Source organism: Pelodiscus sinensis, chromosome 2 (genome assembly GCF_049634645.1).
Source record: "Pelodiscus sinensis isolate JC-2024 chromosome 2, ASM4963464v1, whole genome shotgun sequence".
Classification (NCBI taxonomy): domain Eukaryota; kingdom Metazoa; phylum Chordata; order Testudines; family Trionychidae; genus Pelodiscus; species Pelodiscus sinensis.
Window position 1 is genome coordinate 38,707,919 of NC_134712.1, and position 13,973 is coordinate 38,721,891.

The 13,973-nt window shown below is 38.0% G+C and overlaps 1 protein-coding gene across 2 annotated transcripts in view; it reads right to left on the reverse strand.

Annotated features, from left to right (window-relative positions):
• Positions 1-8,522: 8,522 nt before the first annotated feature.
• SDC2 (syndecan 2) overlaps positions 8,523-13,973 on the reverse strand; it is a 115,324-nt gene continuing 109,873 nt past the window's right edge. For both annotated transcript variants that reach the window (XM_006123928.4, XM_025185091.2), the window contains exons 4-5: positions 11,407-11,548; positions 8,523-9,729 (exon numbers count right to left, since the gene is read on the reverse strand). In XM_006123928.4, the coding sequence (XP_006123990.1) occupies positions 9,566-9,729; positions 11,407-11,548 (306 nt within the window). In that variant the 3' untranslated portion in view covers positions 8,523-9,565. The remainder of the gene's footprint in view (positions 9,730-11,406; positions 11,549-13,973) is intronic.

Below are 13,973 nucleotides of genomic sequence, written 5' to 3' on the forward strand. Positions count from 1 at the left end.
CAGCAGAATTTGGTCTCAGATCCAGCACGAGCAAGAACTGAGCCGGGCTGCCAGCCCACCTAGCTCCTACTGCTTTTTAAATGCAGAGCAACAGCGAGGGGGGCAGGTGGCACCCCAGAGAGGGTTCCCACCAGCTTCTGCTTCCTTTGCTTCTTCTGATATAGAGGCAACGAAGTGGGGAGAGAGAATGTGAGTAGTCAACTTGCCTACCCGATAAGCCTAGGCTTATTGGATAGTCAACTACTCACTTACATCCCTAGCACATAACCAGCAAACATTAATAAATCTTCCACATTTAAATTGCACAGTTTTTGAGACCACTGTTTAGGCAGAGGAAGGAACTGTTTTAATCAAAATGTTACAAAACTAACCTGTTATCATGACTGTCTTATTTGTTTCCTGTGGTTTGTGAGTATTCATTACATATCCTGCCTAAGAAGTTTTGTCATACGTTGCTTCTGTAGCAGTGTCTCTGCATGGTGAGTACAGCTAGGGAATAATGATTCCATAAATACCTTATTGCAACTCAGACAACAAAATATTCTCTGTGTGAATGTAGCACACAGTGCACTTTAAACACTCTGCCAGTGAGTGGTTCCCTAATTTCCTTCTAATTAGAGATGAGATGTGGGGCAGATCTGCCTGGGGGATTTTATGTATGTAGTGTTGTTGTAGCAGTGCTGGTCCCAGGATATTAATAAAGACAAGGCAGGTGAGGTAATATCTTTTATTGGATCAACTTCTGGTCAGAGAAAAAAACTTTTGAGCTACACAGAGCTCTTCAAGTCTGAGAAATTTACTCAGGGCCCGTCTATACTTACCACAAGATCGACACTCAAGAGGTTGATCTAGCGTTCGATTTAGTGGGTCCAGTATAGATCTGTAAATTCAACGCTGAGGCCGGCTTCCACCAGCATCTGGTATTACTCCTTTTGCAAGGAGCAAGGAAAGCCGACGGGAGCATCTGGCAATTCTGACATTGCTTAATCTCTTGGTGCCACAGCTCTCAATGTGTACAATGTACCTGATGCTTTTTTTTTCTACCTGTTGTCAGCCCCATTTCTTTAAATGAGAAGCTCTTTCTATGTTCCCTACTACATTTGGGCTCTGGTTTTGGTTGGAGCTTCCAAGATGCTACTGGAATACAAATAATTAAGAATAAAGCACTAGCATTCCTCATATAGTATTTTTTGTAACGAGTGCTCAAAATGTGAATGGGGGAAAAAAGCATGTGAAGATTCCAGTGGAGAATCTGCCAACAGAGGACTGATGATTGGGGAGGGAGGGTGGTTAAAGTATGAATAATCAGGATTGGCTTGGATGGATAGCCCATTTGCCAGCTATTCCTGCTTAGAAAGATAATCCCTATTTTTTAGTAATTTATTTGCCATTTGTTCCACTGTCTCTCCAAAAGTTCCCATGGGGTTCAGTGTATTTCAATTGCATTACAAGGTGTTTTCCTCTTCAAAGGCCTCTATTGAGCATTTCCTACTGTTGGCAGATACTAATGTGTATATATAGATATAGCCATATGTAACTGAGCTTTCAGATTTTATTTCCTTCTGTCAGTCTTGCAGTTTCAATTCATTGAGAAGAGAGAAATGTTCTGAAGTTCCCACCAAATGCTGGCATTCAACTACTACTAGTGAGAAAGCATTGGGGCCCAGCTTTTGCTCACTTTAGGCCTTGTGCTTCTTCTCATGTGTTCCCCATGGAGAACACACATCCTAACAGTGCACAAGGTTGGTGCAAAGGGAGGCAGAAGGGGAATATGAAAGAAAGTAGCAGATACAAAGTATAATTTACCCTACCACATAACCACCACTAGCCCCTCCACAGGTATTATACTGTTCTTTTTACACATCTAAGTGTGGAAGGGAGGTAAGCTGTATGCCTGGGAGTCACAAGTCATTGACGCTGTGATTTCCTTTGTAAATTATTGTCGCTCTGAGGGTCAGTAACTTTCACATACCACCAGAGTTTGAGCATGTACAGGGAAAGGAACCTGCACTGGTATCCAACATACAGTATATGAATTGTGCTGTAATTTGTGGGGCTCAAAAACAGCACAAGGACCTCATGAATAACTTGAGATTCATGGGGCTTTCCTTCTGTGTTTCTGCAGAACTTCAGACTATTGGAAAATCCTGGTCAGATTCTTGGTCTCCAAAGGACTGCTAGTTCAACCAGACCCCCAAGGGAATACATGCTCCCTTCCCTGTGTTTTTTATTGGAAGAGGAGCAGGTGGCCCTCTAGCACCGATTATGTACTGAATGGCAAGTAAGAAAGTTACAAATGCATTTTTTGTTTCTTAAGCCTCTGAAATGCATTCATCTCTATAGAACTTAGGCACCTTTATCAATCCCAGTGTATGTGCTTGTTTAATAGAGAGAGGGGGGGCCAAGGTTCAAGTTATTTCCCTCTCCCAGTCCAACACTTCCTATCCCCATATTTAAAACTCCAGATAGGTCATATCCAAATAAAGCAGTATTCCACCTCCTGGTGTAACACTGGAATTGGAATTTTGTAACTAATAAGTCAGTTATAATAAATGTATGTTATAGCAAAAGTTTGGATTAAACTTAAATAGAAGATGTAGGCCTCAAGCAAGCAGCTTTGTTAACTTAGCTCCAGTTCTATTAGATGTTAGCATGTTAAAGTGAAGGGACGAAATATTGTAATATATAGTGATTTTAGTGTTAAAGAAGTTTAATGTTGAAAGACTTTGTAACTTTGTTAAAATGACTAGAAATTCCCCTTTGTTCCATGCTGCAATTCTGTAAATGTATTGTTTGTGTAAATGAGAGAGAATGTTTTAGGAGAGCTAAGTGTGAAGGCCACTGCATGGTCATATGGTCAGAGGAGGGGCCGGAGACTCAGAAGCACCAAATAATAAAGCACACTAAAGACGCAGACTACTGGGCAGACTGACAAACCCTGAAGCTAGAGGCAAGCACTCCTTGATAGGGAACTAATCACAACCTTTGCTGGAAAGACAACACCCGAGGGGTCGTCAGCTTAGTGATATCGGACGACTGTGAGAACAACTTCTTCCCAATAAGCATATATCATAGGAAGACTTATTGTGATGCTGAATGACTAATTACGTCTTGACAAGGCAAAATGCATAGACTTGGCATGGAAGGAAAATCCTATAAAAGATGGAGTGTCTTGTATGGTTTTTCGGCTTCTGTCCTGCTAAGATCAAGATCAGGAGGGGGGCATCAGTCCGGACTGACACATGAACCCGGCTCCCTTCCTCACATCTGACCTATTGGGCCAATAGGTCAGGCTGAGCAACAGACTGGTAACTATTCCATCAGCAGGATGTGTGTGTGTGTGTGTGTGTGTGTGTGTGTGTATTTATGTAAATGCATATGCTACTTTGTTATATTATCAATAAATGCAGCGTGTTATCTTATCTCCCTGAAAAAGGTCCCATATGCTTCTTATAAGCATAACACTGGACAATGGATGTTAGATGAAATTCTCCTCATGGCGCTCCTGAAGTATTCCTCTTTTCATAGTAAATCATCAGTGTAATGAAGATTTCAGTGCACATGCTACTTTCGGTCACACTTATGCAATGCCATTGTCTAAGAATTGGAACATATTTAGTCTTTCCATTTATACATCCCTCCTGCATTTATCGTCATTATATCTAAGGCACAGAGAGGCAATGGTGCATTATTCCTATTAACAGCACCTTCAGGCTGAGGTTAAAAAGATGTTGCAAATATGGATTGTCTCTTTCCAACAACTGTGGAGACAGTGGGAAAGGTTTTTTATCACTTCCGTTGCATAATGCAATTTAGAGGATGGTGTGATACGGTCTGTAGAATTAATTTCTAAAGAATTTTGGGTGAGTTTTGATGTACAGTGCTATATAAATGCAAACTCATGAGATGGATTTTAGAGGGTTGGGTATAACTGAACATACTGGCCATTTAAGGCAGGCCTGTCACTTCTTACTGGATCTCAGTCCATTAAGGTTGTGCATTCTGCAGTCTGTAATTCAGGGGTGGCCAATCTATGGCTCTGCAGCCACCTGTGGCTCTTCTGAAGTTAATATGCAGCTCCTTGCTCAGGCACTGACTCTGGGGCTGCAGCTATAGGTATCAAATTTTCAGTGCTCAACTTCTAGCTCTACCTCCTCCTCCAAGCGTATTGCACCCTCACTCCTTCCTTCCCCCACAGAGCTTCCTGAGTGCCACGAAACAACTAATTACAGTGGACAGGAAGCACAGGGAAGGAAGAGGAGGCACTGATCAGTGAGGCTGCTGGTGGGCAAAAGATACTGGAGATGGGAGAGGGGGCACCTAATGGGGAATGCTCACAAATTACTGTCACTCTTTGGCAATGTACATTGGTAAACTGTGGCTCCTTCTCAGGCTCAGGTTGGCCACACCTGCTGTAATTGATGGATAGATGATGGGAACTGTAGGCTGGAAATGTGTGCTGGGCAAAAACTTGGTTTAAGAGGGAGCTGGAGAAGGAAGCCATGATAGTCTAGGCTAGAGTAACAATGCTTTTAAATTTAGATACTTAAGAACAAAAACGGGAAGCAGTCTTTGGAGAAGTATGAAGTGAACATGTGAGGCTGCAATAGACTTCTGCTTAGTTGTTCAGAATTTCCAAGCTGGAATATTTAGTAGAGGGAGGGCATATGGAACTAAGGCCCAGCAAGGTGTTTATACATCATGAATGATGAACTGTAATAGAAGTGAAGAAGAATGTTTGAACAGATCTGAGAATGAGGTGCAGCTCAGGGAATGCAGAACTAACAGTGAGTTCCTGCACCATGAGGGGAAAACTCTGACAGAAGAGAAGACGGTTCACCTACACATAAGAGTGTTGTAGACCTGATAGTGAAGAACTGTATAAAAGGCTGCTGCTCTACTAGAGTTTCATTTGCTTTGCCCAAAAGGGAAATGTATATTACTAGCAGAAGGAGATAGTCACAGGCGCAATTCTGTCAAGAGTTGAATTTTTTTTAAATGAACAAAACATTAAGCTACCTGTCTTCAGGGCTGAAGGAAACACTCATTTTGTCCATTTTTCTCTCTTTCTAGAATGAACTCTTGTTCTTTAGTTTTGTTGTAATAGAAATTGTAAAGATGAAAAACAAAAACCAAACTTTAATTTTTTCTTTTAAGGAGAGCTGAGAATAGAAACAAGTGTGAGTCCAAAAAAAAGTTTTCACAGGAACTTTGAACCACAACTATTGCAGCACTTCCTGTGCTTCAAACATTAAAAACTTTCCTATCTCCTGTGAGAATGCTACATTTATGGAAAAGATAATACCATTTAATGTACAAGTTGATTTAACAACTTGGTTAACTGTTGTATTTAATGATAAAGATAAGCTTTAATCCCACTGCTGTGACAACTGACAACACACACAAAAATAATCTGTTCCCATTTTTCCTAAATAGTCTCCCAGAGCTTTTAAATAAAAGTTGCTGTGTTTAGAGAAACTCTTTCATTCCATCAAGGAAATATTTTAAAAAAATGTTTATACCCTCAGACCACAAGAGGCTCATGGAGTGGGAGGATAACTAGGAATCAAATGTTTCCCTAACAGCAAGTTCAGTTTCCCACAACAAGAGAAGCCCCAAACTGCTGCTGGATTATAGTTGTTGTCTGGAGGAAATTACTGTTAGTCACCTGTTTTAAATCCAAAAAGTCCTTGGCATATAGCAAAGTAACAAAAGATCCATGAGAAAAATCACCCCCTACAGTGAATATAGGGTCTATTTATTTAAAACAATTAAATATATTGTGTTGTTTTTCCTGGATTTTTAACAGACATTCCTACTTCTTCTCATCTAGTGTCGGAAGTGAGTTCTCACAAGTAGGGACCACATCAATTAATTCAGCCTGACCTTTGGTTAAGAGAGGAAGTAGGCTTCCCTTCACCCCTCCTTCCCGCTCTCCCTCCCCCCCCCCCCCCCCCCCCGGTTTACTTAAAAGTTTTCAAATGACTACGTGCCTTCACTTTAATTCAAAATCTCCAAACTTCATATATAGCTCATATTTTAAAGGAGTATTTTTTAAGTTCTTCCAGATGAATAGTTTCTGCACTAGAAGCAATCAGAGTTTTGTTTAAAAATTTTGTTTAAGCAAAACTTTCTATTGATTTCAATAGGAGTTCTGCTAAGAAGTGATGGTAAGATATGACCTAAATCATTAATCAAATATATATTAATGGTTAACTGGTAAGTTTTTTTCTGAAACGAAGAACTTTTATATGTTCTTACTTATCCCAATTTTTTTATATGATACCTAAAAGAGCAAAAAACTTAAATATCAAATGGCAACATGTATGGAAAAGCAGTTTCACAGATATCAGCAGTTCAAAGTATAACTAATATTATTCATTCCATAAAAGAAAAGACATGAGACAGACACTTAAGTTATTTACATAGGACTTCATTTGCAAAAATATAAAAAAGGAAGCAAAGTGTTTATAGTCGAGATTGAGTCACAATAAAACTGGACTGGGACAAGTACTAAAACTTATCAGCCACAAGGAAATGTTGTATCAGATTTCTAAGCAGTTTCATAGTTGCTAGAAAAGCACTAGTGGAGGCCAGCCAAAAGGTTTTAAAAGAAGCCAGGCCACAGATATGGATGCCATTGCTGGAGAGAGTGATGTGAGGGAAGTGTTCCATAGCTTGGCATCCAAGTCTAGTAGCTGCCAAGCAACATCCATTAGCAGCCAAAGTGCTGGCTCCAACACATCCAGGAGGAAAACAAAGGGCAGAAAACTGAAGACCAAGTAACATTTGAAGATTTCTGTCTAGAAGGCTGAAATTATGCACAACTGCCAGTTTCCTTTTTAATACTGGAATATTAAAATACTAGAAAACAGATGATGTTGACAGAAGTCTGATCCCTAGATTTATGAATGAAAACTAAACTGATATTTGTAATCAAGATGATAGCTTTGTTAGAATTTCATTTTAATAGCAGTGTTGGCATTAGCAGTGGAAATGAAGAAAGGTCAAAATGTGACTCAAGGCAATAAATAATGTTGTTAACTTTCATTCCCACTGCTGATTGCTTTGCTAAACAAATGACATTTCAGGAGGGCTCTATTAAAATGCCCACAAAGCTAACGTTTTCCAAATTCTGGTGCATATTATGGGCTGTTTTTGAAAGAGTGATTTCTAGAGAAAAGAGTACTCAAATAGAACCATAAGCTAACCATTACTGCTGGTTGTATACAAATGTGAATGAAATATGCATAATAGAGAATTTCTGTAGAACAATTTTAACAAAAATATACTAAATTGTGTACAATATTTACAGTAATGAAGCAAAGGATCTGAAATTCAGAAGTGAAAAGGTTGGTTATTCAAGCAATTTAATATTGATCTGCTGAGGAAGAAAAAGTAGACAATTTATCATGCATTTAAATGTTTACAACTAAACTAAACAGCATTTACTACATCTTTAAGAAAACTCAATCTACTGCAAAATAAAATGGGCTTGGAGAAGACTGGATGTCAGACTATACAAATGAAATATTAGTTTAGGCATGGTAGACTTTATTTTGGCACTTTAACAAATATTTTATTTTATAGCAGTGGCACAGCATTTGCCAGAAATTTTCTTTTCTTGGCACCGTTATTTCAAATAGTTGTTTTATTAATTGAATTTCATTAAATATTGCACAATAAGATATACCTATTAAATATTTACCTTGATTTTAGTTGGTGAAGATATATGGCTTTGGAAAATCTGCCAGCAAGCCTAAAAGGTTTGTAACTACTTACAGTATAGAAAAAAATTAAATTTTCCCTAAATGACCACTGAACTTGGAGCAGCAGCAAATATTAAATGATTATATTATTTGGAGTCCTACTATTTTGTATGTACAAGGGTACAGAATTGTGAGAAGCAAGTAAGTTCAGTTCTGTCCACCTCATTTTGAAATTAAGAAATAAGAAAAGAGGAAATTAACAGACCTGAAGTCAGAACCTATCATAGGCAAACATACTGCTGTCATCTTTGTTATACAGCTATTTGAATGCTAACCAATAAAGTCTTTTTTATCTTTTCTACTTGAAATAGGTCTTGTCTTCTCCTATGAAGATACGCCACTTCTCAATTCTCCTTCTGGAGTCTGAGTTGAATCAAGCTGAGCTTCTCCAAAGGTGAAATAAAAGAAATTATATCCATAATACATGAACCTGCATATACTCCTTTTGAGTTTTACAGCCTGAAATTAACATTTGCAGAAAGTGTATGTCTATGCCAAAGCTGCCATTGAATATAATGAAAAGATTGAAAGCCTTATAATTCACAGGCATGATTCCAAGTTTTTACACAAAGAAATATTCAAGGTTTTCCCTGCCATTTCTGAATCTCTGTGCAAAGCATAAGCCTCATCAACGGCTTTTTTGGTCTTCGTTTCCAAATAACATGCTCCAAGATTTAATAGACATAATTTGTGATATTAAACATAACCATGTAGGAGTAAGGTGAAAAAGTACAAAAGTATATGACTATGACATTTCAGTATTAGGCCACGTGATTTATTCAGTAGTGTTTATGTTCCCAAATTACAATTTATGTCTATCATCCATGTAAGACTACAAAAGTTACCATTAGAATCGTCTGTGCTTATAAAATACCAACATTTTCTTTTACTGTTATATATTCATTAACACCAGTCTGCGACAAGTTACATAGAATCATAGGCACTTCAAAGGCTTTAAAACACGTTTACAACTTAAGTATACTTTTAAGAACAAAAATTGATTTTTAAACCCCTACGTGTAACTTCAAATTCAAGAAATTAACAGATACAGTGGCCATAGAAATCTGCAGCAACTTTTCAGAATACTGTTAGAGTCTTTGGGTTTGCTTAGGCTTGTCAGTAGCTTACTTCAAATCTTACTTAAAGATTTGTTTAGTAAGGATATGACTATACAGTTTCTAGTAATAATCCAATTTTACACATTATTTTGCTGTTACAAATTTCACTGAAGCTACAGTTACATTGAGAAACAATGCAAAGTGTAAAATTGATATTCGGACACAAATTGATACAAAGTGGAGGTTAAAGTTTACATAGCTGAAAAATTACATTTACACTAAAAGTTACTGTCATCTGAATTATCTGAAGACAAATTGCACCATGACAACTACAAAAAGGCATTTTTTTGGAAATCGATAAATTAATGAAATAAAAACTAACTTGTAAGATCAATCTGAGACATGCTGACAAAAATTAAACAACTTTCATTGAGCCATAGGATAAAACAATCATTTTCATTATTTTATATTTATGCATAAAGTTTTAAAAATGATTCAGTGAACATCAATGGTTTTATAAAATAATGCTTTACCACTGCTATTCACAGAACACTGCAAATGTTAAGTTTTAATTTTACATTTTTTAAAGGAATACATGAAAAGTTTTAAATACAATGGGATTTTATCATAAAGGTGCCATAATGGCTCTTTAAAGAAAAAAGATCTTCATTATTCTATGCAAAAGCTTTATTTAAAAGAGTTCAGTGATCTCATAAATAGAGACACTAAGTAGGAGTTTTATGCATAAAACTCCTTAGTAGGTGCCTTTTGATAGGCAGCACTGGATGGTTTACGTTCACCAAGGTCGTAGCTACCTTCATCCTTCTTCCTCATGCGATATACCAACAGCAAGATAAGGAAAATTGCGAAGAGAAAGCCAATAACTCCACCAGCAATAACAGCTGTAATAAAATGAACAAACATTCACAATATGCCAAAATAAGACCCATAGCTTCAATTTTTTTCCACAACAGAAAATATTTACTAATTATTTGCTATCCTTTTAAAATTTAAAAACTGGCTACAATTAAGTAGCTATCTAGATTTTTTTTTAATTAAAATTACAAAACTGTAAAATTTTTCTGTTTAAAAAACAGGTTTTTAAACAGAAAAACAGTTCAATAACGAGTTTTCTTTAAAAGTCAAATACATGATATGGCTCATAGTTCTACAGAAATTAAAAAATGCAGCTCAAAGTAATAATTTTTTTTAGTTAAAAAATTAATGCTCCCAGAGCACAACAACATGATCATATATAACCATAAAATCTTAGCTACTTCTCAACTTACTTTTAACACGTGCAAGTGACTTTTCCAACATTAAAATTACATATAATTTATTCCTGATTACTATTCAGTTTTACCAAGGAAAAAACAGATTCATGCCACATCTCCTTAGTTCTGTTACCCCATGACCTAAGCCTAAAATAAATTTCCAGATGATAAACATTGTGTCCCTTTGATGTAGCCCCAAAATGATATTTCGTGTGCCGTGTATTTGCCCATGTGCATAAACTAGCAATTTACACTACACTTATCAAATCTGAAACATTTACACTGCATACGCCATGTCAACGCTAGTTTTCTCTGACTCAAACCCCTTGAGTTTCAGAGAAATTCAGGTCCAGAATGTTGTAACTTGAACTCACTTCTACAGCTCAAACCACCACCATCCCTTTTGGGAGATGCAATTTCCAGAAGAGTTTGGATGCCACAATTAAACCTATAGAAGAATTTCACATTTATAAATTCCTGGAAATCAGTGCTAATTATAAAGAAAAACAGAATAATGATATTAGTATGACTATCTGGTGCTACTTTGCTGAAACACCACAAAATGAGGGGACAGCTTGTGACTTCTTGGTCCACACATGAGATGACCATCTATACAGACATCCCTGCTTCTCAGTGTAAACAGAGATTGCAATTTCCATAGTATCATCTCTTCTGTTTCCCAGATAGCACTCTATTGGGATAGGTCAGGCTGGTGGGGAATAGATTTTTGCCCTACAAGTTCAGATTACAGCTCTCCTTTCCTAGGCTGTGAAAGCTAAGAACAGTCAGGTAGAAGCACTGAACTTCTGGGGATAGAATACCTGGCCTGGCAAAGGGTAGGCTATAGATAAGTGTTTCTTAAAAAAAAATTGTTTGGTGTTCCTCGGTTTTAAAAAGTTTAATGAGGAACATCAAGGATTTTTTGTTGAGTGCAAAAAAAAAGGGGGGGGGGGAGTTGTTGAGCAAAAAAACTTTAAAATGGCCTTTAAGGGTGGCCATTTTGAATTCTGTTGTTCTCCGCGGCACACCTCCGACTGCCTCGCAGCACACCGGTGTGCCACGGAACACAGTTTAAGAAACACTGCTATAGATTAAATAACTCTGGGCAAAGACCAGCTAATTATCCACCAAAGAAGAGTGGGAAATATATGATCCTCAGGAACCCCACAAAAGTGTGATGGGTAACACCCTGGGGACAATATGAATTTTGATTATATTATTCTGCTGGTAACAGCCTTGTATTTTCTATATTTTATTTTTTCTCTATTAATTTAGTAAAAAAGGCTTTTGCTGGCTATTCCTTACCTGCAAGTACTTCTGTTCTTTGAAAGAGGTTTTCTGAATGCTTCTCAGTAAATACATCAGTGTCATCACCAGGGTCGTTCTTTTTGTTAGCGTTAGACTTTGTCTTCTGAATTTTATCTTTGTCGTCATTTTCTTCAGGTGACTGTAGTACAAAATTTTTTTAAAAGCTATTATCTCATTACAAAAGTATATTTCTTCACTTTAAATGGAACTTCATACCTAAACATGCACATTCCAACACAAAAACAAGTAGGGAGGCAGTAGCATATTTAGGGTGTGTCTACACAGCAATTCTGTTATTTCTAAATAATTTCAAAACAACAGTCGGCTTATTCCAACTTCTGTAAACCTCATTCTACGAAGAATAATACCTATTCCAAAATAGCTATTTTGAAATAAGGCGTGTGTAGACGCTCCATTTCTGCTATTTCGAAATAGCCCCTAACCAGAGCCATTCTAAGTTCTTTCTCCTGCAGCTCTATGTCGAGATAGCACATCTACATTAGGGAAGCCTGCCTTGGACTAATTTTGAGGTTTCCCTACAGTGGAGATGTGCTATTTCAAAATAAGCTATTTCGGAATTACTATTCTGGAATAGCTTATTGCGAAATAACTGTGCAGCGTAGATGTAGCCTTATTGAAAAGTGATATGGTCATCATAAAGTTGAAACATAAAACATGTTCCTATGAGATCTGTGCAATTATATGGTCCACATCTCTAAAAGTGCATTGAGTTACAAAATAAAAAGTCCTAAATGCCCACAGAATTACTAAACATAGGAAACTAAAGTAAAAAATGGCTACACCTATTCAGAGGCAAAATCTGCATTCAGCATCTATAGTGCTTTGATTCTCAGAAATCATTCCCCTTGATAGGTCATGCTGATGAAATCAATCAAGAAAATAAAAAGCAGTTTCACTGATGGGACAGCTAACCTTAGGGAAGGTAGAGTTATAGTATAGAAGAATTTAAAGACAGCACAGAATTTGGCAACAAATCAATACAGTGTGATTGAATAAAGATAGACTAATGCTTTACATAGGGATAGAGAATATTATGTACTAGGAATGTTACAATTAATCAACTAATCAAATAGTTGATGGAATTTCCATCGACTGTTCAATTAGTTGATAAGGGTGCTTCCACTTAGAAATGTAGCAAGAGCCCACTTGGCTGTGGCTACATTTCAAATGTGGAAGTGCACCATAGTGTCCCACCTTTCAAATGTACAAGAGCCCCAACAGGCTCTTGTGCATTTCAAAGATTGAAAAACCACATGGAGCCCGGAGCCAGCAGGGAGCACCCTACTGACTCTGGGCTCCATGTGGCGCTTCTGCTTTGAAATGTACAAGAGTCCCAGCAGGGGCTTAAAAGCCAGTTGTCCCCAGCTCCAGCTCCATGGGAGGGGGCAGGGGCGCAGTGGCAGTGTACCACCTTTGAAATGTACAAGAGTCCCCACTGAGGCAGAGGGGAGAAACTGATTGAAGTTGTGGAAGTCTAGGATAGTCCTCCATCTGCCCCTAGTTGAAGGAGATGGTTCAGTCCGTGTAAGCGTACATCTTCGTGAGAGGGGCCCCTGAAGAGGGATGGGCAAGGGTAGTGGGAGAAAGGGCTAACTGAAAATGGGATACAGTAACTTCTTCAAATAATTTCTAGCACCCATCTGTTGGTAGTGATGTGTGCCACGCTGGATAAAATGAGACTAGACTGTTGACAAATGTTGTGGATGAGATGGATTTCTGCCATGGACATACTGGGGCTGTAAGACCCTCAACCAACCCTTCAGAAGGTCTGACGTGAAGTGGATGGTTGTGGGGCTGATGTCTGCAGACACTTGTCTACACCTATTCTGGCACAGTTAGCACTTATCATATTGCCTATGTTGTTGGTTTACAACTTGAGGTGAATTTCTTGCAGTGGGGGCACTGGGAGGTAGAGTTCTCTTCACCCAAACAGCAGACACATTGGGAATACACCTTTTAAATCCAGGTGAACCAGGCATGTCCCAAGAGAAAAGCAGTTACTAGAATACAGGAACCTTAAAAGCTTAGAACTAGAACGTAACTAACTCTAGTTGTACTATGATTTTTTTTAAACGACAACACTACTACGCACTATTAAACTGAGGGGGAAAAAACAGGAAACTGCTATCAATAACCATCTAAAATGCTAACACTAACGCTTGAGGGCGATTGCTGGGTTCCGACCAAAACCAACAGCAGTAGAGAATGAACTGGAGGGGCTGCTGGCTGTGCATGTGCAGTAGTCATTGCAAACAGCACGCGCCGATGGCTCCACATGCGCAGCTACTTAAATTCTTCAATTAGAAGCACAGCGGCATTCAGACACCTTAGGTAGAGCATCCACAGAGATGCTCCTCAACAAAGAATCTGTACAGTCTAGAGAAAAGACCAAGTCTTTATGATAATTCCATATCTATTATATAGGCTAACAAAAAAGGAAGTAGTAGTCAAAGCACATTAAAAAAAGTAGCAAAGGTCTAAAATGAAGCAAAAGGACAATAACAGGGAGGTCAATGAAACCTCATTAACATGACTGTGGAATT